We start from the raw sequence: 25128 nt of genomic DNA, 5'->3' as shown, positions 1-25128 counted from the left end.
GTTTGTCCTGATTTGGAGAAACTGAGCCAGCTCTGGACAGGTGAATCCCACCCACATGTACTTCTTGCTGCTTTATTATCAGTGATTAAGATGGAAAACGACAGCATGAGAAAACTTCCTTCATATGAAAAACCTTAAGTGAAAAATTGGTAGAAACCTCCTTTTCTTCCTTTTCTGTCTTCTCTCTTCTGGTTGCCGGGCAGCCCCGGGGCAGATGAGCCACCTGCCGTGCCTGCCAGCCAGCCTGGCCCCAGAGGAGATGCAGTCCCCCCGAATGGTGGGGAGGAAGCGAGGGCGGCCCCCACTTCAGCCGGCGCCCATCAAAGTGGCTGTTCACAACCTCTACTCCGCCCCGGCCGCTGCTTTGCCAGTCGTGAAGATCCCAAAGAAGAGAGGGAGGAAGCCGGGGTACAAGGTAGGTACAAGATTTTCACACTCCTTCTCCACCTCCTGCTGGGGTTAACACATTTTCTGTTAGTTTCAGGTGAAATGCAGGCACGGAGGGAAGGTTGTATAAGCGCTGGAAAGAGCAATGCAAAAAAAAAAAGTAAAAGTAGCTGGTTTCTCTTCTCCCTGAGCTGGTAAAAAAGAAGGAAACTGTTTTTGTAAAGTGTATGGTTATTTTAATTTGTCTTATTTGACAATAATGTGTTCCCCGGTGTTGTGTGAGATGGCTGTGCACCTTCTGCAGAGTGTTTCTTATTTATCACTTTTTTCCTTCTCTGTCGCTAACAGTGATTAGAAATGAAACAAAATGAAAGGAAAAAGGAAAGGAAGATGTGAGAGTGGGAATAAAAGAGAAAATAACGTTAATGTCAGAAAAAAATGTACATTTTAGAAAGTAGGGCAATTTCACTTACTGAGGGAAAGGCAGTTTTGATTATTTGTCTCCTAATTCTGGGAGAAATCATACCCATTTCTCAATGTGACCTCAGATGGAGGGTATGCTGTCTGTTACACAAGGAGGGCAAATTGCAGACTGTTAGAAAATAATAGCAGCTTAAGTTCTTGATGTCAAAACAGAGAAGGGAGTATCATAAGTGATGCATACACAGGATCTGCCTCAGCCTTCCCTGGAGAAGGTATTGGCTCTGCTTGTTGTCTGGCTCTTCCCTGGGTCTCTCCTTGTTCATGGCCAAGCTCTGGTCACAGGGAAAAAATGTCTCAGCTCCTTAGGTTTGGGCTTATCTAGGGCAGGGTACCCTAATTGTTGCCCTTCCCTCCTTTTCACCTCCTTTCAAACCTTCTTCCTCCTATCCTACAACTTCTATTCTCCATCCTCCGTTTCACCTTTTTAGGCAACCCCACTGCATCCCATTTCCATAATTTCCATCCTGCGTCCTCCTGTGCAACACCTACTGCAGTACACATCAGTACCTCAGCCATTATTGCTTTCTCATCTTTTGCATTCTGCTGCATCTCTCCATGCTTTCCTTCTTCATCAAACAACCCCTCTCTTCTATGGGGGCACATTTTGAAGTGTGTTTCAGTGTGTGCTGAAAACAGACCTTGCATAGCTAAGAAACAGTCCCAGCTGCAGTTTCCCATTTCTTCTGAAAGCCTTAACTTTGGTAACATGAATGATAAAACAGCAGTGGCCAAGCAGGGCCAACCTGTCAGCAGGCTCAGGTGTCCCTCTTGAGATTACCACAGTTTTATAGCTGTAGCCCATAACAGAGCTGCATGTCTAAGCTAAGACTGGGGCAAATATTCTAGTGCTGAATGTGAGATATGAACATACTTATTATTTTTCACTTTAGTATTAGGTTATAACTCTGGGACAGAAACATCTGAATTGTTTTACTTGAGGTATTTGTTTTTACTAGTTTATTATTTATTGTATGTTTTTGTACTTTATTTATTACAAGTAATAATTTATATTATCAGGAAAGCTGGGTCACTTGTAGGCTCCTTAGATCAAACCCATCCAAGTCTGGGATAATAATACTTTGGAGATGTGGTGAAGTTGAGTCCTTGAGATGATTAAATGATTTGCCAAACACCACAGTGACCTTGTATGCAAAGTTTTAGTAGACCCATCCGTTCTGCCCCTGCTTGTCTTGCAGATCCCATTTCTTACTCCTGCATTTACATTTGATTTTATTTTCTGGGGGAAAAAAAAACCCACCACAAAACAAAGAATCTGCTGGGGAGTATGTTCTGTTCCATCCTAAATGCACCTGTGAAAAAGCTTTTCACCAATCACCATGGATTTGTTAAGTGGGAGAAGTGAAACGGGAGACTTAAATTGCCTAAAATGTTGCACCAACATTGAGCTTTAGACATAGCTAGCAACTTTATTACTGTTTCCTCTTCTGAAGCGAAGCTTTTCCCCGAGCTGTGTACCACAAGCCTCTTCCCCATCTATAGGGACTTAGTGGGGAGGTGACAGCATCCCTCATTAGGCAGTGAAACTGGGATGATGTTAGCTCTTGATGATTGATGGTGAGTGAAAAGGCATCCTTTTATACCTGATGGCTTAAATTTCTGGAGCTGACACTAGTGAGCTGTAGCATCAGTAGTATCTGGTCTGGTGCTGTTTATTTGCACTATAGGATTTGTATACTGAGGGGATATTTTCTGTGATGTGCCTTTGTATGCTGTGCGCTCAGCTGAAGCAAACCCTTCTCCAACAAAAACTCTTCCCCAGAGCAAGTCAAAGATTACATTTTTTTTTGACAGGGAACTCTAGCTTGATTTAATTAGCTTGCTAATTGTATGACTTTCAGATACCATGAGACTTAAATGCATTTTAAAAAATGACTCCCTGCCCAAATGGCAGACAACCAAATTCTTTATAGCAACCAGATAGCTGAATTATTACAGAGCAGATGGAAAAATACTTCTGAATTTTTAGCAAACTAGGATTTTACAGCCTAGATTTAAATATATTTTGACCGAGATGTGAATAACACACATTTTTAATCACATGCTCTTTATAGCCAGATGACCCATTGCCTGTTTTCATTGATATTAAAGCAAATATCTGTATCTTCCTAAAATGACATTTCATCATGCTTCACCACCAAGTAAAGTCCTTTCCTTGCTACCCTGTTTATTTTATCACAGCTTTGGTTATAAAAGTTTATCAGCTGTTTTCCCAAAAACTGTTTTGTATCTGATGCAGAGCTATTTGCCATGATACATTTTCCCCTAAATACAATATTCTTTCTGACTGTCTGAATCTCTAGGAAGAGTTCTATTCTGGTAGGTTAATAGATATAGCCAAGTTTTATTTCCTTGGCTGTAAGTGAGGGGCAGCCTCAAACAGCTGCCTAGAAAAGCATGTATGAGGGAAGGCTTAGTTAGCCTCATGGGGAGATTTGTAGCATTAGAGGACATCAGAGTGACAGGTACATGGGGCAGCACTGCAACAAAGACCACTCAGGGGGCAACAAACGATGGCCCCACCCGAGCAGCCCAAGGGCAATTTGCTCCTGTGCTGCTCCTACCACTGCAGCTTCCTCCTGTGATGAGCAGTCAGCCAGGACCTTGCAGACTCCTGCCAGGCAGGTTGGGCAACAAGAGTCGCCCTGTGCAGGACAGTGTGTGAAGTGACAATTTCCATTACAGGGCATAGGTTTCCTTGCTGCCTTAGAAGTCACTATTAATGACGACAAATAAGCAGTCAGGATTCAGACACATTGTGACTGAGATTGCACAGACAACTTTAAAATGCCTTGATTAGTCATCTGCCCTGTGATACAGCCTTGGATTTCAAGGTTGCATAAGCTTATTTTAAGGTTATCTGCCTCATTCACTGTAAAACACTTAGGGGACGTAGGAGGTTACATGAAAACTCCCCTGCATCATTTGCTGTGTGGAAGAAAGGTATTGCATGACACAAGGAGAGAAGGTGGTAAAGACCTTGGACTGTGTTTTGCTTTTGCCAGCACAGCACTGACCCTCTCTGCTCCAGGGACTGAGCTGAGCCCTGACTTTCCTCACACTGAGCCACCTTGCCCCCAGCCAAATGCACAGAGAGCGGGAGGTATAGCCAAGGACCTCAGAACATGTACTTGGAAGCTCTGTGCTTTCCTGGTGTAGGTTTAATGGCACCTTTCTGCCCATTCATCAGAAGCTCATGGGGCAGAACCCAGCTGGCCCAGGCACTCATCTTGGTGCACACCTACAAGGGATAGAGGTGTTTTTCTCTTCCTGGCTGGAAGGACCTATGGAGATGGAGTGAACCCCAGCCTTTTCTAGGAAATGTTTTACTAGGACAAGGGACAACCAAGATGTAAGTGGTTTAAGAAAAGTACAGGGAAAGTTTGCATCATGGTTCACCTTGTTTCTTTCCTGTGTATTTTATCATACAATCTGGCAGAGAACTTGTTCAGAAGGAAAAAAAAAAAAAAAGAAAGCTATCATCTGGGAAATGTTCTTCACCCTCTTTCACTTTTTCTGGTGTGGGATGACAGAAATACCAGCTACATGAATCCTGGCTGCTCCAAAAGGGTGTGCAGGCCAGAACAGAAACTCCACAATTCAAGAGTCCTCCCTCTACATGGCCACTGCGTACTCAGACAAGCCTGCAGCTGGCATCAGTGGCACAAGAGCCCATGATCTCTCTACATCTAATGTACTGTGACTTTGGTGAAACAGACACATTTATTTCCTACCCTAAAGCCCTGACCAGCTTTCTCTCATCTCTTTTCCATAGTAGAAGGTCCATGAGAGTGGGGGGGTTAGTTATACATCTTGTTTTAAAGCAGTCATTGCCTTTTATATCTCATGCTGTGCATATTAAAATTTATGACATTTTATATTCAAAATCTGATTTGAATGCCTTGCTGTGAGGATTTCCCAAAGTGCTCTGACACATTTTCCCTGTCTCCTTTTCTCTCTCAACTCTCTTCACTTTTTTTTCACTTTCATGTGTATGTGCTCTCTACTGCCAAGCTCTCAATCAGTCAACCAGTTGGATGGGTTGGCTTCTTGATAGAGAAGAATCAGTCCAAGAAAAGACATCTTTAAAAGAAATGTTGTGAGATTTACACTTTGTGATATTCAAGGACTACTCAAGGTTTCAGTGGCCAGGAGGTATTTAAGCCATATTTACTAGGGTACTGTCTCCTGCAATCAAGCACTGTTTCATTTTAATCTAATGAAAACTCATTCTCTGCTACCCCTAATAAAATGGAATTTATCTGTATCCAGAGGCTGTAGGGCACATACTGTTGCAATTAAGTTTGCAGTAAACTGTTTGCTAAAACAGCAAGCTGCCAAGAAGAGGCTTCCAAGCTAGAGAGTTTACAAAAGTCTTGACCTCTGTTTCTTTACTGTAGAACATAAGCCTTCCTGGGCCTCCAAAAGCCAGGGAACAGGCAAATGAAGAGGCCTACTGAGCACTGTCCCACCTCCACTGGGCTGATGGTGCTGGTGGGGCAGTGCATACTCAGACAATCCATGATGCTCAAGGGCTGGAAAGAGGGGACTTGCGCATCTGTGTTTGGGGACAAAGGGCTGTGAGGCAGTAAGGATGTTAAGCAGACAACATGCAAGTGAAACAGAAGTTATTAGGTATGCTGTCCCCAAAATAGCATCTATATAGACGTGTGCATGTATGAATGCATATATATATATTTATTTATATGTACACATAGATATATACACAAGTATATATGTACATCACCATATAAATGATTATATTTTTATATCTCTCTGTATATACTGCGTACAAATACATGTATGTATATATGCATTATATATGTATATATCTGTATCATCAAACGTAAGCCCAGAAACCTGGCATAGGAGCTACCCAAAGTTTCACAGTGCCAGCCCCACTTCACCACAGAAAAGTGAGTCATCAACATGTTGCTGCAGAATAGAAAAAACCATGCTGCTTCTCACCTTTTCACAAGGGGTAAACCCCAAATTGGAAGGGGGAGTCTGATTTCTGAAACACTGTTTTCCTCCCTTGTATTTTAATTGCTTGGAAAACAAGCTGACAGAATTTTGTTACTCATCTTTCCTGATCCCAATCTGAAGGCAAGACAACCCTACAAAAACAGGACAACACAGGCAGGTGAGGACTGGTACTAGGCAGGGGCTGGCTCAGGACCTCTAACACCCTGTGCTGCCACACAGCAGGAAGTCAAATCCATAGTTTGCCTTGGATTCACTTACTGAACACTTTCTCCCTTGTTCAGGCTAGATCAAAAGGGATTTAGCCCATGCCAGGGGAAAGCAGGCAGTGGCACTATGTGGAGGTGATCTCACTTCTCGGACAGGTGGGTTACATCCTCTGCCCCAGGCACTGAACAGTGCCCACAAGGGGATGGTGTCAGGATAAAGACCCAGTTTTCATTTCCACTTGGGGCTTATAATGCCCACCTTTCCAGAGGCTTCTCAGAGGGGAACTCTAGGTTGCATAAAGCAGCAAGTTCAGGAAGGGCTTAGTGAAGTTCAGGCAGGCAAAAATTACACCCACCTCAACAAAGATGGCCTCTTTCTTTGTTTTGATGGGTACCATCCCAGCACAGGCTACCAAAACCAGGAGAGACCCTGAACTCTCTCTTTGTGAAGCCCTTGCTGGGATAAGCCAGTAACTGAGGATTGATCCAAACTCCTAAAGATTTAATGATTAAAAACTCACTTGGGAGGCACTAAGTGCAACAGCCTTCCCTCTCCCTTCTCTATCTTTGTTGGTTTTGCCATTACACTGAAACTGTAGCCATTATTTTAGACAGTTGTAATCATAATCATAGAGAACATCAATTTTTATCCAAAATAACTTCTACTCTGTACCAGGACCTGCTCAAGGTCTGGTTTGTAGGTAGTGGTCAGCTTAATTTCTACCTAAAATGTACTTTGTACAGTATTCTCGGTTTGGGTGTATGTTGTGAGAAAAGCAGTACTCTACAGATTTAACAGGGCTAAAAATTCCTTTTCATTCTTATGTTTATCACTTCTAGCATTTTTACCTTTGGCCACTGAAAAAAAACAACAAAAAGAAAATCACCTTCCAGAAGAACAGCTCAGTGTAGTATATGTAAATATAGAAACCAGCTTTGTGTTTGGCTTTCTGCTTTCTCCCCACTTCTCTTCAAAGTGAAAAGAAAAGCAAGAGTGGTACCTTCAGGTCACATCTATCATGTCAGCCCTTTGTAACTATGAGGACCTGATCGTCACTTGACTGTTGAGAGGTTGCCAGGTACCAGCAGTGTAAAGATGTAGTGATATTGCATCATAAATTCCCATTGTGTTTCACTTCCCCAAGTTGGGCTGCAGGTCACAAAGATTACAGGATGCCATAGTGCAGCAGTTTGTATTTACTACCTGATGATAACACACTATGGACCATGGTCCTACCTTATTTACATAAGTGTCAGCCCAAAGTAGCCCTTTTGTTCCCCTGGATTTACACAAGATTTGCACCCCTGTAACAAAGAGCAGAATTTGGCCCTAAATTATGGTGTAGTTAAAGACCCTGTGTTTCTGAGTTGTGGAAACCAGTTTACACCCACATGAAAAGGGTTGTAAAATGACATTGTGCTGATTTGTTAGAGTGTTAGACCCAGTTTTCTCAGGTGTAAATAACTACCCTGTGGGTGGCATAGTATTTGCATCCTGTAACTTAAGGCATTGCTGCCTGCTGCAAATCAGTCAGGCTTCAGGCTTCAGTATCCTCCCGGGAGCAAACCGGATGCTCGTGGCCTGGAGAAAGTGATGCAATAGCAGATTGCTAATGAGTGGGAGTTCATGGGGCGTGACATGGATGGAATAAAATTGGAATATTTTGTGTATACTTTCATTACCCAACCGGTTATTTTTTGCAGCTGAAGTCTCGTGTCCTGATGACTCCCTTAGCAATCTCTCCGCCAAGAAGCACACCAGAGCCGGATATTAGTTCAATCCCCCAGGATGCAGCTACGATACCTAACTCGGCCACCCCACAGGCTCTCACAGGTACCCAGCCTTAAGTGCTCCTTGGCCACGGGGTGAGCAGGAACCAAGGGCTGGCAGACAGATGCTGTGCTTTCCAGAATAGCCAGAGCTCATGAAAATGGGGGGTTTGCAGATTAGACTGTTGATCAGTGACAAAGAAAAGTCATGCAAGACTGTATTTTGATTGCCATGTGTCAAGTTTAGTGGAGATGTCAGATCCATTCCTCTTGAAATGCAGACATCAACATCCCATGAGTGCTACAATTTTATACCCAGAACTAACCCCATCAAATATGTTGCAATGACCAGACTAAAACCCAGTGTGAACATGAGGCATCTCTTACAGCTCTGGGGAGAACAGAGGACCCATGGTCTGACTGTAGGCAGGTTTATCAGCACTATAAACCCCAGTGTCTTATCACAGCAGCAGACCTGGTCATTTCTGACTGTAGACAGGGAAAACACAGCTTTATTCTTTTTTTTTTTTTTTTTCCTAGATTACCAGAAGTAACATAGGTCAATGTTTTTAAGCTGATGTAGATGAGAAGAAAATCAACAAGACAGTTGATTTACCCTGAGATTTCAGCAGATAAATGGATTAGATAACATTAGAATCTAAACACAACGCATAAATCCCATTATTTCTTAGCTGGGATGCACAGAGGAGAAGTTTTCCATCTGCTCTGGTAGCAGAATGATACTAAATGTAGTGATGATGATGACAATAATACATTTTATTCTCATTTACCCCTTCACATGCTAAGACTGTAAAACACTTGGCTAACATCAGCTGAGTGGTGTTTCATAGTGCTGCCCTGAGGGGTGTGCCCAGTGCTGCTTTTGGAGGGCAACAAGGAGGCACAATCCACCAACCCCACCAGATTGATGGAGTGGCCACAAAGACAGAGGTTCTATGCATCATTTTGGGTTCTAAGGATGCAGCCCCTCACACCTCTATCTGCCCTTCCTTGTGCCGCTGGCATTTTTTCTCCCAGCACCTTCCCAATGGTGTGTGTAGGCTCCCAGCAGAGCAGGGGCTGCAGGAAGGAGAGGCAGGCTCAAGCCAACTTTTACCTCCCTATCTGCACAGAAAGGATCGTAAGGGTCCCAGTTCTCCTGCAAGGTTCCCCACACATTTCCTACAGGCTGCAGAGTCCCTCCTGCAGCTGAGCCCCAGTCAAAACCAGTGGCTTGTCACAGCAGGAACCATATCCTGGAGATTTGGTAAGGTTTGGTATGGTGGCACACCAGGAAAGCTGCACTGTGACAGCCCCTTGCAATTCATGCATGCTACTGCTGTCTTTCGGTGCGTTTTCCCTTTGCTTGTTTGGCACTTGGAAGGTGTAAAGTGCTATGTAATGATAAGTATGATTGCTATTATCCTCCTGTTCACCCAGGATATACTGCTAAAGCCCCTTCTGCTGTTCAGTGAGAGATGGGGTAGCAGAGTGCACTGTGACAGTCGCAGTAGATTTTCATTATGGTGATACAAACTGTAAATTATTTCCAACTTTACACAGCTGTCATCATGTCCTCCACTTCACTTGATGGTTTTTCTTCGTCACATATCTGATTTCTGTCAGAAGATAATGTTGTATTGTTTGAGAGATGACAGCTTGAGCACACTCAGCCAGCTATTATAATATGTCTCACTTTAGCCTGACTTTAGGCTATGTCTTAGTCAGCCTTAGTTACCACAGTGTTCTCTCTGCTTCCTCCAAGATGCAGTTAGCCTCAGCCAAGCTTAAAATAAGCTCATGCTAGGAAGAGAACACTGATTGCTTGGCTATTGTTGGCAGGCCTGATGGCATGTAGAAAAGCTGCCTTTGCAGGCAGTGGCATATGAGAGGAGACATGCAGGGCTTGGCTGCAGGGAGGCTGAGGTATCCTTTTGCAGACCCCCCTGTGCAGCAGCCACGTGGCTGTGGTACCAAACGGGGATTTAGCACTGCAAGTAATGTACAGTTTCCCTTGAAGTGATGCAGATTGCAGAATGCTGGGTTGGACATGGAGGGTCACGCAGCTCCTGAAGAGCAGGGTCTCTGTCATCACACCATGCAGCCCAGCACAGCATAGCCATCCAGAAATTACAGCTGCATTAAGGTCAGGAGCAGGAATGAATTAAAGTTTCCCAAAACTCACCTCAGACCAGTGCTTCTCAGAGGCCTCCTCAATGAACCAGTCTAAAAGCACACCTCAGGCTGGAGTTTATCCATTGCTGTAAAGTCAGCCTTGCTAGTCACTGTCTTGCACTCCCTGGGCATTTTACTCTGGTCATCAGCTGCATGGACAAGGTAATCTTGCAAGAGAGCAGACCCCAGTCATGCACAAGGGCTTCTTTAGTTGCATGTAGCTTATCCTCACCTGTGACACTGAACAAGACCAAAACTCAGCTCACTTCACTTAGGCAATGGTTGAGCCTGGCTGTGCAGTGGCAAATGGTCACAATTCACCCATGAATGGAAGAGCTTGTGAAATAAATAGAAATGTCTATTTATGGTCTCAGGGCCATTTTATAATAACCTTGTTGGGTTTTGTGCCTGCAGTGTGCATTTATGTCAACAAACAAGCAAACCTGGGGCCGTACCTTGACAGAAAAAAAGTGCAGCAGCTCCCAGAGCACTTTGGGCCAGAGAGACCATCCGCAGCCCTGCAGCAGGCTGTGCAGGCCTGCATCGACTGCGCGCTCCAGCAAAAGGCGGTCTTCTCACTCATCAAGCAGGGCTATGGAGGAGAGACGGTGTCAGGTACCGCATTTTTGTAAGGGGTTTGAGGCCAGTGGGAAAGTGCTCGACATCTTCACCCAATCCCCAGCCCTGACTGTCCTACCTGTCCCATTCACATCAGCTGGCAGCCAGCTTTCGAACACCACTTAGAGCTTTGCAAAATGAGCTGCTGCAGGAATTGCCTCAGTGTCAGATGAAAGCATAGTGGTAAAGAGTATTGTAGCAGTGATTCAGGGGTGGAATAGAGCTAGCCCCAGAGTCCTGCGCTTACCACTCTTCGCAACAGTGCTGAGGCCAAGCCTATGAGCTGAGATTTTCATGTAGCCATACATGGATGAGCAGTATTGCAAGCCTGCATGCCACACGTTGCCACCACATGCTCTAAAGAAAAACTTGCACAGAGCTCAGCTGCTGGTGTGTCCTCTGCCTTCAGTTCATGAACGAAATCTGCTCTCAGCTGCAGTAATTGCAAATTCCCCATACAGCAGGAATATGCAAATATATTAGCAAGAATCAAAGAACAGAGGGAACTTCCCAGGGGCATCTCATCTTCCCACAGTGACACTTCTTGCTGTGTCCTGATGAGTCTCCCATGTCCCACACTGAGTCCCCTGGCCTGGCTCTCAGACTGAGCATGAATTTTTCTTTTAATCACAGTAAAATATCTGTGTTGCAACATTTTTTTAGCACATAGGGATGCAGTGGGAATGAAACAATGATGGGAATATGGGAACAATGCTCTCCAGTGAGCTGCAGTTGATGACTCAGACATGAACAGAAAGCCAAGGACTGCAAGTCCAATCAGTGTTGCAGGGACCACAGCAGCTCAGCTATGCCATTGGGACCGACTTGTGTGGGAGCTCAGGCTCTGGACCTCTATACAGCATATAAATCCTGCTTCCTCCCTCTCCTTATTTCTAATCACAGGTGCGCCTTCCCTAAGGGACATCAGAAATACTCTAAAAATGATCCAGATTTGTTCACAGGGACACAAGACTGAAGCAATTTAGTGCAAAGCTTCATTTTTGCCTGGTTCTGTGCTGTGTATATGATTTTTATTACAAGCAGGAGAGTCACCTTTTGCACCAAGCCTGCCAAACCCCTTGGTCTCAATTACTCTGAACTGGCTCAGCTTCAAGTACCTGAGCTAAAAGCAGCTGGTCAACATTTCTCCCAACTTCATACCTTTTCTAATCATCAAGGAGGATGAATGACCTCACAGTCATCATGTGGCTTTGAGATTGCAGCTCAGTCCCAGCTCAGGAGCAGCACAGATGGGTCTTCTCATGGGCTTTCTGGTCTTCCCACGGCTTGGCTCACAGATGCTCAGCTGGCAGTGAAGCATGGTCCCTTACAGCAGCTCAGGCCAGCAGGAATTCTCTGAAGTTATCCCAAACATTATACACCTACCATTGCAATTTATACTTATTAGTAGTGACGGGAGGCTATAGGATTGGAAAAAACCTTCCAGGTGGTGGAGCTCAGGCAGCCAGATCATGTAGCCCTCCCTTCAAACCTGTTGACACCTGAATGTGACCTGCTACAATTGATCCTGGCGGGTCTGTTGTGACCCCTCCACCTCTCTGATGTCTGGGACCTATGCCTTTTGTGATTCCTGGCTAAATATATTCCCTGACAGTGTTGTCCAGGAATTTCAGTTGCTCTGCTCTCACCTTTGAGTTCAATCTTAGATTGAACTTGATTTCTAGAGAGCAGTCTTCATCCTGCTAGGCCTGAAATGCAGAGTTTCTCTCAGGTTCTCTCTGCATTGTGAGGAAGGTCACTGGATTAGTGAAAGACATGCAAGTGCCTTCGCACAGCTCCGTGTAGCATAGATGGTGATGGCTGCAGTGCCACAGGGAAACTTTCTGTTTCTGAACATCACTGTGGCCTGCCTGAGCACATCTGCAAGTGTGAATTGTGAATTCACCCTTCTCAAGCCTGGATGACCAGTATGGTCCCTGTCAGTCCAGCTAAGGTTTCACCAGGACTTTATATAGGAGAACTGGCACTCCCTTGTCTCTCCTGGAAATGCCTTATTCAATCTTTCTTGAAGTATATCTGACTTTCTCATCACTGTGTCACCTTGGAGGTTCACAGACATCTGGCGAGCCTGTCCCATCATTTTCCTCCCATCAGGTCATGTTGAAGCTCCTTAAAAATGGTAATGGATTGCCAAGTATTTTCTAGTATTTTTCCACGCTTTTTTGTTATTGCAGAGCTCAAGATCAGCCAATCCTTTCTGTACAATCTCCCAGTCCTCACTGATAATGCCTCTAGCTTAGAGCATCAACAAATTCTGTGCCAGCACAGACTACTGCTGGCTTCATTCCAGTGCTTGGGTTGCCTGCCAGCAGAGCCTGTTGCTGTCTCCTGACCCACCTTCCATATGCAATCCTTTCCAGATTGATGAACAATTTCTCATACATTACTGAATTCCACTGCCAACCTTCCCTTGCCTATACATACAATTATATCCATAAATAAAGATCCATGATGAAGCTGGTAGCCCTTGTTTCAGTACAACCCTGGTACCTTTTATTCATCCACATCCATGTCTTTATTCCTTGTCTCCCCATTATCTTTTAAAACCCTATGTATTGCTAATATCAGCCCAATAGCCCATCATTGGCAGATTGCTTTGCCCTTCCTTAGACCAAAGTATCATAATTGCCTCCTTCCAATCATTCAGTACAATTTTCAGTTGGATGCATACATTAGAAATCCTTGTGCTGCTGTCCATGCATCTTTCAGTGTCCCAAGGGGAAGGTGATCTCACACAAACTCAGCTCCTTAAGCTCCTCCATTATATTTTGTCCTTCAGGTGGGGTAATTAAGTAGAATATTTTAAGGCATACAAATATTTATGTGATATCTTCTCCCCTGCTGTCATTCTTTGTCCTGCCACGCATCCCCAGGTATTGAATTGTTCCTGTTTGCTTTCCAGTTTCAGCTTCTTTTGAGGGGAAGCAGCATCTCATGAACGTGTTGGTAGTGAACAGCATTGGGTATGTCCTGCGCTTCCTGAAGAAGCTCTGTCGCAGCCTCTTGTGTGACAATCTCTTCAGCAACCAGCCTTTCCAGCAATACAACGCCATGTCGGAAAGCCCAGAGGTGTATGAGAACAGACGGGTGGAGGCAGGTAGGGTTGATCAGCTTAGGCTCAAGACTGAATAGGGCTGAAGAAATTACTGTCTTTTTGGTCTTGTATTGTACATGCTAGAAAATGCAGGTCTCTGTGGGACCTTTGCAGAGGGAGGCAGTGGGATGCTTTGCAGTATTTTCCCCTGTGGCTATAAAGGAGGTTTTTGGGTGAAAACCACTGTGCTGAGGAGCACCAGCAGTGATAAGGGTAATTTTAAAAATTATTTTATATCTCTTTGCTTCTTTTATCTCTTTTCTAAGGAAAAAAAAGGTTCATATGATCCCATTGTCCTTATTGCCCATAGCTTTTGCCCTCCTCAAGCACACCTGGCCCTAGGGTAGAAGTCTCAAAGGGATTAAGTTGCTTCAAGATTCAGGCAGGTGGGAAAGTAGAGGGGAAATTTCTCCACCCAACTCTACCACCATATTAGACACTAAAGGATCCCCATTGACTGTGAAGCCTCCTCTGCTTACAGATCCACCACTGAGCATTGCCTGTCCCTGCTCCCCAGACCCTGCTGCTTGTGCACTCCTTTGGCTCATTGGCTGCAGTGAGAGGTGGGAGGCTGGGTGAGTGCATGGACCCCAGCCCAAATGTCAATGTTACCACAGCACAAATAGGAAAGCACAGATGTAATGGTTATGCTCTCACCCAGCACTTCATTACCTACATGCTTCCCTGCTTGCATGCTGGTCATTTTCAGGATCACCTACAAAGCAGTATGGTCTGCCTTCATTTGAGGGGTCCTCTTTCTGGAAGAGGGGAAAGAGCCACTCACAGCAATGCAGTTTCATTACCTGTAGCACACTCAGCCTGGATTCCAGTCTGCTACTACTACCCTTGAGAGTAAACTAAATGAGAGTCATGACTGCTAAGGGGTTTACTTTGCTACTTGCAGAAGCATTTCTCCTAGCTTAAAATGCCTGTGGGCACCTGCAAGGTCCCTTAGTGCTTGATGATGTGAGCTGCAGCCTGGAGGGGCTGTGGCATGGGGCAGAAGACCTCCAGAGAAGCACCTGCTCTGAGCAGCATTAGGTTCTCAGGTGGAATGCATACGTGGGCTTCCTTCTCTTCCACACTGCAACATGGCGGGACAGGGTGCTAGGCCTGTGCAGACCCTGTGGATGTGGGACATACCTGCAGTCTCCATCTGCAATCAGTGGCCAGAGAGCTTTCCTGGGGCTCTACTACAGACCTGGCAAAAGTTAGTTTAGAGAAAAGAAAGATGCAAAGTTATGGCCCAGAACCTTCACTGCACCTGCAGGCTTCCTCCTGATTTAAATTATTTTTCCTTCTCTTTTATTAACAACACTGTGGGTGTTTGGGGAGCACACTTCTCTCATGCATTCAGTTTAATGGCAGATACATGCTGGCAGCTGAGAGAAAGGTGGTTTAGTGTCCACAATAATCACCCACGAATCACCCGTTTGCCAGAAGACCCTAAGCGTGTGCTTTACACACTAAAGCTGGGAGTGGGCTGTGCACACAGTGCAGAAATAGCCTTTTTATGCAAAGATATCCAGCTGCCACTCTTGCACATAGGGCAAGAAAGGCAGGAACCCAGACTGAAAAGCAGTATTTGTTTTACTCTGGACTAGGGTATTTGCAACAACCTGAATGTTTCTGAGAGGTCAAGGGATTTCTGTAGCACTGAGTGAGTGCAACCCAGGAGGACTGGCATTTGCATTTCCATTTGCATTTTAATTTGCATTTACATTTGCATTTACTTCTGTATGGCAGGGCTGTATGTGATGGAAGGCAACTCCACAACCAAAGTTTGTACGGTGGCTCTTACACTCTGAGCATCACCTTCCTTACATAATTCCAATGAAGATGTCCCTGATACCATTCCCACTGGCTCTGCCCAGCCACTGAGGAAAGGGCAAAAGTTACTTCTGCCCCAGACCAGGCAGGAGATGTGGATGTAGGGAAGGCTTCTCCTTCCTTGCTCTCCCACTGCAGGAGGAGCAATTAATAACTCCCTCTAGAGGTAGCATACGCTGGGTAGCCCAGACTAATCAGAGCTAGTGCTGGCCTGTGCTCTCCTCCTCTCTTGAGAGGGATGGGAGAATAGGCAGTGGCTTGTGGGGCTTTTATATCCCCATCATCAGTAGCACTGTGGTACAGTGGAGAATGTCAGTTGTGAAATAGCTGGGGGCAGCGATTATACACAGGACTAAAACTCCCCACCAGCCTCCAGCTTGCTCACCCTGAGGTCTGGTAGCCACTGGCTGGCTGGACAGAGAGCCATAGCATGGGTCAGCATGCCCTGTGGACATCTGGGTGCTTCCCTGTTGAAGTGGGGACATGGGAGAGGTATTGGTCCCCCAGTGAGGGAGGCTGTGGTGAGCAGCACTGTTTCCAGAGCAGCCAGGTGCTCAGGTGGCTCTCTAAGCTGGCAGCCCCAAAAGGGGACTCTCCTTCCATCAAAGGTTAACAGAAATATGGTGAGACAAGATTTGAGAATACTTTCAGCACGCTGCTGACCACTGACCTGGTGTACCCAATTTGGTGAACCCAGGTTGCCCTGCTGAAACCTATCCATAAGCTTGGTGGTGGCTGGGGGAGCTCAGCAGCTTCACCAGCTAACCACTGCCTTCATTGCTGTATGCAGGCTCGAGAGCTGGGGGCTGGTTTCATTGTGCAGCTAGGTACTGCTTTGGAAAACCCACCTACAGCACCTTTATGCTGCGCTCAGCTGGAGCCAGGCAGATACATGATATTCCTGTTCATCATATCAGGATGTATTCAACAGCTTTTTGCCACCAGTGGTATTAACTCCAGTTTTAGGCACTGGAGCTTGAGCCACTGTGTCTATGTTTAATGCTGCATTGCCTAAATTCCCTTCCACATCCCCAGGAGCCAGCACTTCTCTGCAGCAAGGTCAGCACAAGGGGGGCCCTCTGCTACACAGAATGGAGATGGGGTTTCCCTGTAGTGGCAATAATAAGAAGGACAGTAGGAGCTCTTCTCACAGATGAGTCTGTGAGGGCGCCTGTTGGGATAGAGCTCTCATGGAAGGAGCAGGGCCATAATAAAGCACCACAGGAAACCGTGCAAAGCAGCCACATTTTTCATTGTTTCTGTTCTACAGTTTGTAATCGAGATGTTCTTTTAAAATCATGTGCTTTTCAGCCCCTGTGTACCAATGAATTTAATACATGTATTGACTTCTGTGCAGTTACTCTTGATTTACACTGCCAGAAGTGAAAGGAAAAGCCAGCATCATGTCCAGTCATATTAATCCACTTACACCATATAGGAGTCACCTTTTAACCTCACCCTGAAGCACATGCCCCTAAGCCATTATTCACCTGTGCTCACAGCACACTGCCAGATGCTAATGGCTGTGTACTAGCCAGGTGGGATTTGTTGATACATTCATATATCACTTATACTGATATTTTATATGTACGCACTGGGCTGTACGCAGCACCGGTCTCTGCAATGAGCCTTGTTGGCTGTGCACTACCTGCCCGGCACCTGAGCCCCCACACTCTGTCTTCCCTGCCAACACCTCTCGTGCTGGTGCCCAGTGGCCCTGCTGATGGGGCAAGGGTCCATCTCCAGCTGTCTCCCAGTGTCAGTGGCTTCACTACTGTGTCTTGGCACATCTGGGAACATACCCCACAGCTCTTTCTCAACGGTGAGGGGACTTTCTGTTTCATGAGAGCAATTTGTGAGAAGCAGCTGTGGGATGACTCCTAGGATGCCATCTGGGAAGTGCCCATCTTCAGGTCTGCATTATAGCAAATCCTGAGATGTCTGAGTTCAAAGCACCTCTGGACCTGTACACCAGAATTTTCCATGAGAGTGGCAGTGTAGTTTGAACTAAAATGATGGCAAAGTCTGGGTGACCTCTGCATAAAATGTTGTCAAATGTACCAGGGGTTACATGGATGGGAAGCTAACAGAGATCCTGTGAAGTGCCTCCATCCATGCCCTCTGTTTTCAGCTTTCACAAGTCCTCCTATGCTGAGCTAATGGAGGTGTGGATGTGAGCATGGGAAAGGGACATTTCTGGAACACCTACATACTGTTGACATGCACTTGTGCAATATTAGACTGTTATTTTTCAGAGGAAAGAAAGTCTGCTATAAAGTTTCTTGCCAACCTGATGGTAGGTGTAGATATTGAAGTAGATTCTCTTACGCAGAAAGCATCAAACTCAATAGGCATCTTATTTTCCCTTTCAGTCAATCCTTTCCTTGCTCTTTCTGTCCTGACCCTTGGGTTTTGGTTATTTTGTACTGTTAGACAATTGCTGTGCTCCATGCAGAGCATGGCTGCATGTACCTGCAGCAAATCTTTCTTTATGCAAGGACTCCTGTGGCCACCCTGTATTCTTGCTTTCATTGGTGGGAAGATAGGTCTGTGAATAAGTTCCCTAGCCTTGCTTGTCTCATCATGGCCAAGTCAAACTTGTATGGATAGATACTGTATGGTGTCCCCTACCACTGTCCACAGCACCTTTCCTCATGGCAGTGGCTGGAGGCAGTGTCCCATATGTAGCAGAAGTACAGCAGGAGGTAGAGGTACCTGATGCTACATCAGTGCCTCTGTATACAGGAAGGTGGACTCTTCCTATCTACAAGTACTTGAAAAACTGCTACGAGAAGTGCTATAGCAATACACTATGAGATTGTGACCAGTAGGCAAGGCACTAGTATGGGAGCTGGATTTTGCCAGAGGTTTTCCCATGGACTGTAAGAGCAAGTTATCTTTCCCTATCTGAGCATCTGTCCAAGGAGGGCAGTAATTCTTGCCACCATGTGCAAAGCCTTTCTACAACAGCTAGGAGAAAAGAGTAACATGATAGAAAACCACATATTATTACAATCAATATTTTCTGTTCCAAGCACCAAATAAACAGCAGCTCGGAAATTTCAAGCCCTAAGAGGGCAAGAAAAATGTTGTCTTTCACCTTTCTAGTAGCGTGGCTTGTTTAATCTTGTCTTGTTGCATGCTATGAGGAACTGTGTTCCTGGCTTCTCAGCACACTCAGAATAAATGGCTTTTTATGGCCATCAATAGCTTCAGCTCTCTTCAGCATTTAATTACCTGCAAAGGCCATTTATTGCCTCATATATTCCTTCACCATGAACATTATCCTTTAAACAATAAATAAAATATTAAGGTCACTCTTAAAGAGGGAGCAGAGGAACTGCACAAGCCATCCAGCCACATCAAAGTATAATATAAAAAGTTTGTCTGGTCTTTGGGGTATTTGAATTGATGACAGAACCTGCAGTAGAGCAGAAAGGATGGGATTGCTGCAGGCATTCCTTCCTTCCTTTCATGTATGCAGGAGTCCATGCATCCATCAGTAGGCTGCATGCCTCCTCCCTTTCCAGACCCGACCCAGCCATTCCCAGGGCAGAGCATCCTACTGAGGACCTGTATACTGGGGTCTTGCTTGCAGCTGGAGCATCATCCCCAGGACAGGCTTTCTGTATCCAAGATGATAACTGTGGCAGAACAGAAAGAGAGGTAGCTGCAGCTGAAGCCGCATGTTGTCATTCAGAAACCTAGGGAGGGACAGGAACAGTTCAAAATGGTACAAGAATTAGGACCTAAAAGCAGGAAGCTGAAAGAGACAGTCAGGCAATGCTCCTGTGGAGGGGTTCGTGAGGGTGTTAGTAGACAGCATTCAGGTGATTTGAACCCAGACCAGAACAAACTAATGAAATGTAAGGTAAGAGGTAAATCCTGGAAGGAAGAAAAAGAAGAGGTAGATGGAAGAGGTGAAATTCATCTGTGATATAATTTATCTGAACTCTACAGAGTTGGTGGAATTGGATAAATTGACCCTTATGACCTTTAAGCTGTGTGATTACTGTTTGCTAACCCCCATATATGGAGACCCTTTCTATTCCTTTAAGTTTATGAAATTGTATCTCCCTATGGATGCTAAGCAATGAAGCACCAGATCCCTCCAGCAGTCAGGTCAAGGGAAATCCTCCTTCCCAGCTTCTGCTGGGCAGTATTAGGTCCAGTCTTGAGATGCTGCAAGAAAATACATCTCTTTTGAAAAGCTACCCTCATGGGGGTAGGCACTCTGCTCCCAGCAGTGGATGAGGAGAAGCCCAAAGGCCCTTCTGTCCTTCAGACCAAGATGTGCTCAGAGCCATGCAAAGCACTGGCAGTGCTGGAGATTGCCTGGATTGCAGCCATGGAGGTTAGAAGAGAGAGCTAAGCTATGAAATGAAGTTTAAAGTAGGAAAGATGCTTTGTTTCTCCATATCAAAGCATATGCATAAGGGAAGGGGATTAAATGATGGGCATAAATGCATGAAGCATGATGATTGAGATCATATCCACTACAGAAAAAGATACCCCTGGATATAAGCATTTAATTCAAGCTTTGCATGTACTACAGTCACATGGAGGAAGCATGCATGCTCTTTTAGAGCCCTGGTCAGGTAAATCATTCAAATGTAACTGTGGTTTAGCTTCAGTTTTGTTCTAGCTGGTTAAGACTTTCTAGTAGAGCTACATGATTCCTTTAGAAAGTGTCTGAAGTTGGGAATCCAGGCTTTGATTCTAAATAGCTTAAATTAAAGTTGAAACAGGTATTTGCATTCCTAAACTTTTTAAATATTGATACAAATACCTGCCATCCAATATATACATATTTCATGCAGCAAGACTGGCAGGTCACAGGCCAGAACTGATGGTGGAAAACCTTTCCAAGTGCCATGTGTGTTAGCCAGCCTGATCCACCAGGTTTGTCATAGATACAAGGCGGGGTTTTTCACAGACCCAAGGAAGGGGAATTGATGAGTTCTTAGCTGCTGGGACTGAGATTGGCCAGGGATGTCACAAGCAGCAGCAGAGAAGACAGGAAAAGGAAGGTTTTGTGAAAGAGAACTAAGGCTTTAGGGCCCAGCTATGTTGTATTTATATGGCAGAAGAAATATCAGAAAGTCCACCTGAGGTGCAGCAATGGGCAGGGAGAATCAAAGCAATGACTTTATGAAAGACCTCATACCTACATATAAACACATGCACAGGCTCATGCTTTATATTTGTTCTGCCTAATTTGTGGAAGAGATTATTAGTTATTAATGAACAAACACAGCTTATTTTGCAGTTACTACACTTTTCTGTTGTCATTCAGAAACCTAGCGAAAAACAAAATTATTTGGTTTTCGAACAAAAATTTGCTGTTAAATATTTTAAGCCAGTACTAAGCAATGTAATTCAGGGAGATTCACTGTGATGGTAGCAGAACAGAAATGCATTAAATACTTTAGTGCAGAGAATCCCAGTATATAACACCTTGAAATTTTCAAATAACAGTAATTTTCACCTAGTCTATTCTGTATACAGCTTTTTGTGACTTATATCAGTGCTGATTTATAAGCATACTGCGTATATTATAAACTACCTGGATAGAAAAGTCCCTCTAGGTACTGCTAGAAGCTGGAGACAGGAAAGATCAATTGCAGCCTCTCCCATCTCCCTTTACCAGTGCAGAACTATTGCTGTGCTAAGACACAAAACTACACAATCCTGACAAATCTCCCTTTCATGATGTACACTTCAGTACAACATAAAGGCAAGAGAGAAGGGAAGAGAATGGAGAAGAAGGTCTGAAAACAGGAAGAAGAGGCTAAAGGAAGACTTTTTCTAAAGGTTGGATCCCCATGCCTTGAAATCTCTGCCCTCACTTACGGGTATGCAGTGCCGAAACAATTTGCCTATGCTGTAAGATAGAATTGAAATCTCTCCATTGTGACACAAGACTCAATCATCCCCAAGCAGTTACATATATATTTATACATATATATATCATCTATGGGTTATTCATACACATGAGCACCTTTTATTATTAAATATATTTGTCAGCAGCTAGCTTGTGACTTTACCTTTTTACTCACTTTGGACAATAAAACTGTGTTGATCTGTTCCCAGCTGGTTTCATTCCCTGGTTCTACTGCATTAAACACAATGTGGCTGTTTCTGGGCTGCAAATACTCAAGGGAAATTGTTAAAATAATGAAAAAAAATGCCTATGCTGAAGTCCTTGCAATCAGGACACATTGAATTTTAGAAAATTCTCTAAAAAATTCAGGGTTTTGATGTTAATTGACTGGCAGCTTCTCCTTGGGGCATTTGGCATTCCAGTTACCGCAAAATATGATTTAGCAGCTAGGACACAGTGAGATGATACATGGTGCAGTAAAGCTTCATACTAAGCCCTAGAGAATTCACTGCAGGTTTTATCTCCACAGTGTGACCATGGTTTCAGCGTTCCTAATATCTACATTCACAAGTGGATGATGCTTATTTACATTTTCCTGTTCTGACTGACTGGTATCTCCCTCCTTTTTCTCTCCAGTGAATGCAATTGGATGTTCCTATAACCCATGCAAAAGTTATCCCATAAACTGAAAAACACAGGCATGACAGCCCTGAACTGCTGTCAGAGGATGCCCTGGGCTGCCTGCTCACTCTGCCTCTCTGCAGCAGCCTCAGGGGTGCTGTGGTTCCTCAGGGATGTGTCTCAATGCCACTCTGCTTTGGCAAGCAGCAAGCAGCTTGGTACTGCTGCCACAAACCAGATGTCACTCCCTGTAATGCTCTCCTTGTTCAGCCAAATCAGCAGCCACAGGCCAGTGTGGAAAAGGTCTGTTCCTTGTCCAGCTGTGCAGGGTGCAGATGCATGCACCAGAGAGTGGTGTTGACACAGTGTGGAAACGCCTGTTAAGGGGTGACATCATATTTTCATTGTGCTCCATGTCTGGATGGGCAAAAGGAATGGGCTGGTGCTCTAATCCCAGAATAAATTGCAGCAGGCAGAGCTGGAGAGTCTTAATCCGTCACAGGAAGCTCTTATCTTTAGATAGATGCATGCAGGCTCAAGCTACAAAGAAGATAAGGTCCATTTCTGACTGGACAGAAATATGTGAGGCTGTTTGGCAGACATAGAAGAAATTCTTTTTTGATCCTTTAAGAGCTGATGTTAAAACAGAAGACAGCAGTTCAGAACCAAGGCACATCTTTCAAACTCTTAAACTGTTTAGATATCTGTGTTTTCTCCCTATCTGGTTTACACCAGCCTGATGGTTAAACTCACCTGAAGTACTTCCATCTGCATTTCTGCATTTGCTTTTTGTGTTTCCCTGTTTTTATTTTTCTTTCCATGATGGCTGAGATTCAGGGTTTCTAACCTCCACAGCTGCTTAACACCCCCCCCCCCCCCCCCTTCCCCCCCCCCCCCCCTTCCCCCCCCCGCCTCCCAGACATGGCAAATGCTGTCCTTGTGCAGGGAACTGGAGCCAAGCACAGGAACTATAAAATACAGGTGAAGAATCATAGAATCATAGAATAGTTAGGATTGGAAAGGACCTCAAGATAATCTAGTTCCAATCCCCCTGCCATGTACAAAGAAGTATCTCAACAGGATTTTGACACTGTGGCTGGCTCCTCTCAAAATGACTGGGAGATGAGAAAAGACTGGCCCTGGCTGGGAGAGAGGAGAGGTCTGAGGAAGCTATGATATCATTCCACTTAAAATATGGAGTTCACATCTGGTCAACCCATTATAGAAAATATATGGTAGCACTTTAAAAGGTACAGGAAGGATCAGAGGGCAAACCCCATCACTAAACAATATGAAGAATAGGAGACACAAAAAGAAGAAAAGTGGGGGCAGGGAAAAGGAAAAGAAAGAAAGAAAGAAAGAAAGAAAGAAAGAAAGAAAGAAAGAAAGAAAGAAAGAAAGAAAGAAAGAAAGAAAGAAAGAAAGAAAGAAAGAAAGAAAGAAAGAAAGAAAGAAAGAAAGAAAGAAAGAAAGAAAGAAAGAAAGAAAGAAAGAAAGAAAGAAAGAAAGAAAGAAAGAAAGAAAGAAAGAAAGAAAGAAAGAAAGAAAGAAAGAAAGAAAGAAAGAAAGAAAGAAAGAAAGAAAGAAAGAAAGAAAGAAAGAAAGAAAGAAAGAAAGAAAGAAAGAAAGAAAGAAAGAAAGAAAGAAAGAAAGAAAGAAAGAAAGAAAGAAAGAAAGATAGATAGAGAAAGAAACACATATAGAAAGAAAGAAAGAAAGAAAGAAAGAGATAGAAAGAGAAAGAAAGAAAGAAAGAAAGAAAGAAAGAAAGAAAGAAAGAAAGAAAGAAAGAAAAAGAAAGAAAGAAAGAAAGAAAGAAAGAAAGAAAGAAAGAGAAAGAAAGAAAGAGAAAGAAAGAAAGAAAGAAAGAAAGAAAGAAAGAAAGAAAGAAAGAAAGAAAGAAAGAAAGAAAGAAAAAGAAAGAAAGAAAGAAAGAAAGAAAGAAAGAAAGAAAGAAAGAAAGAAAGAAAGAAAGAGAAAGAAAGAAAGAAAGAAAGAAAGAAAGAAAGAGAAAGAAAGAAAGAAAGAAAGAAAGAAAGAGAAAGAAAGGAAATCTATACTGACTGTGAGGAAAAGAAGTTAATGGTGAATTTAATTAGAGCAAATACAAATGATCAAGCATGGCAAGTGGTGGAGTAAAAGGTTATGAAATGAAATTATTAGCCTAGAAGGAAGGGCAGTTATCCCAGGAAGCTACCAGTCTGTGCTGGACATGGCTTTTAACTGGGAACAGGGACCTTGGTCCCACTTAATGGCCCTGACCTCAGGCTCTGCTGTCTAAGTGGTAATCTGGGGATGAACCCAAAGAAAGGCAACGGGGTATCAGGAAAGGGAAAGCTGGATGTACGGAAGTGTGAGATGGATGGAAGAACAACCTGTAGAAGAAATGGCTATGCAGGTCAGCAACGTGAGGGGAGGGAAAATCGGAGAGGAGACAGGAAAATAGCTGTCAAAATGGAAAAAAGGGTGCTGCTGCTGATGTGGAAAAGCAGCATCAGAGCAAGATCAAGATAGTGGGAATATGCTGGAAGAAGCAGTAGGAAGAGATTATAGGGAAGAGCACAGGGAGGAGCAGGTAGGGGATATAAGGGAAGGAAGCCTAAAACAGGTAAAGGGAGAGAGGGATTGTTCTGGTTTTGGCTGAGGGCAAATAAATTAACATTAACAGACAAAAGCCAAAACCACAGCACTGTACTACCTACTAGAAAGAAAATAAATTCTATCCCAGTTAAAATTAGGACAGGAATGTAACAAGAGAAGTGATGAAGGAGCAGCAGTGGGTGAGGAAAGTGGCAGAAGATGCGTTTGGTCTGGGAGGAGAAGAGAGAAGACAGACTAGAGAGTGTCTCTGGAATGCAGAAAGAGCTTTTTATCAGACTTTTAGATTTTAGCAGACTACGTTTGTTTGGACTTTTGATGTGTTTTGTTTTTTTTTAAGATAGAGAAGAAAAAGCGAGAGATTAGATCTGTTTAGGAAAATGTCAACTAAGGATCACCTTTCCTGGTATACGCTCCTCTTCATTTCCAGCTTGACT

At 44.1% G+C, this 25128-nt stretch overlaps 1 protein-coding gene across 1 annotated transcript in view; it reads left to right on the top strand.

The window, feature by feature from the left end:
• Positions 1-259: 259 nt before the first annotated feature.
• The window catches only part of SCML4 (Scm polycomb group protein like 4), a 43477-nt gene continuing 18608 nt past the window's right edge, over positions 260-25128 (top strand). The window contains exons 1-4 of the mRNA XM_005154672.2: positions 260-415; positions 7785-7914; positions 10440-10640; positions 13567-13761. Of these exons, the coding sequence (XP_005154729.1) occupies positions 260-415; positions 7785-7914; positions 10440-10640; positions 13567-13761 (682 nt within the window). The remainder of the gene's footprint in view (positions 416-7784; positions 7915-10439; positions 10641-13566; positions 13762-25128) is intronic.

The sequence above is a fragment of the Melopsittacus undulatus genome, chromosome 3 (genome assembly GCF_012275295.1).
Source record: "Melopsittacus undulatus isolate bMelUnd1 chromosome 3, bMelUnd1.mat.Z, whole genome shotgun sequence".
In the NCBI taxonomy this organism is placed as follows: domain Eukaryota; kingdom Metazoa; phylum Chordata; class Aves; order Psittaciformes; family Psittaculidae; genus Melopsittacus; species Melopsittacus undulatus.
This window is presented reverse-complemented; position numbering and strand designations above follow the sequence as displayed.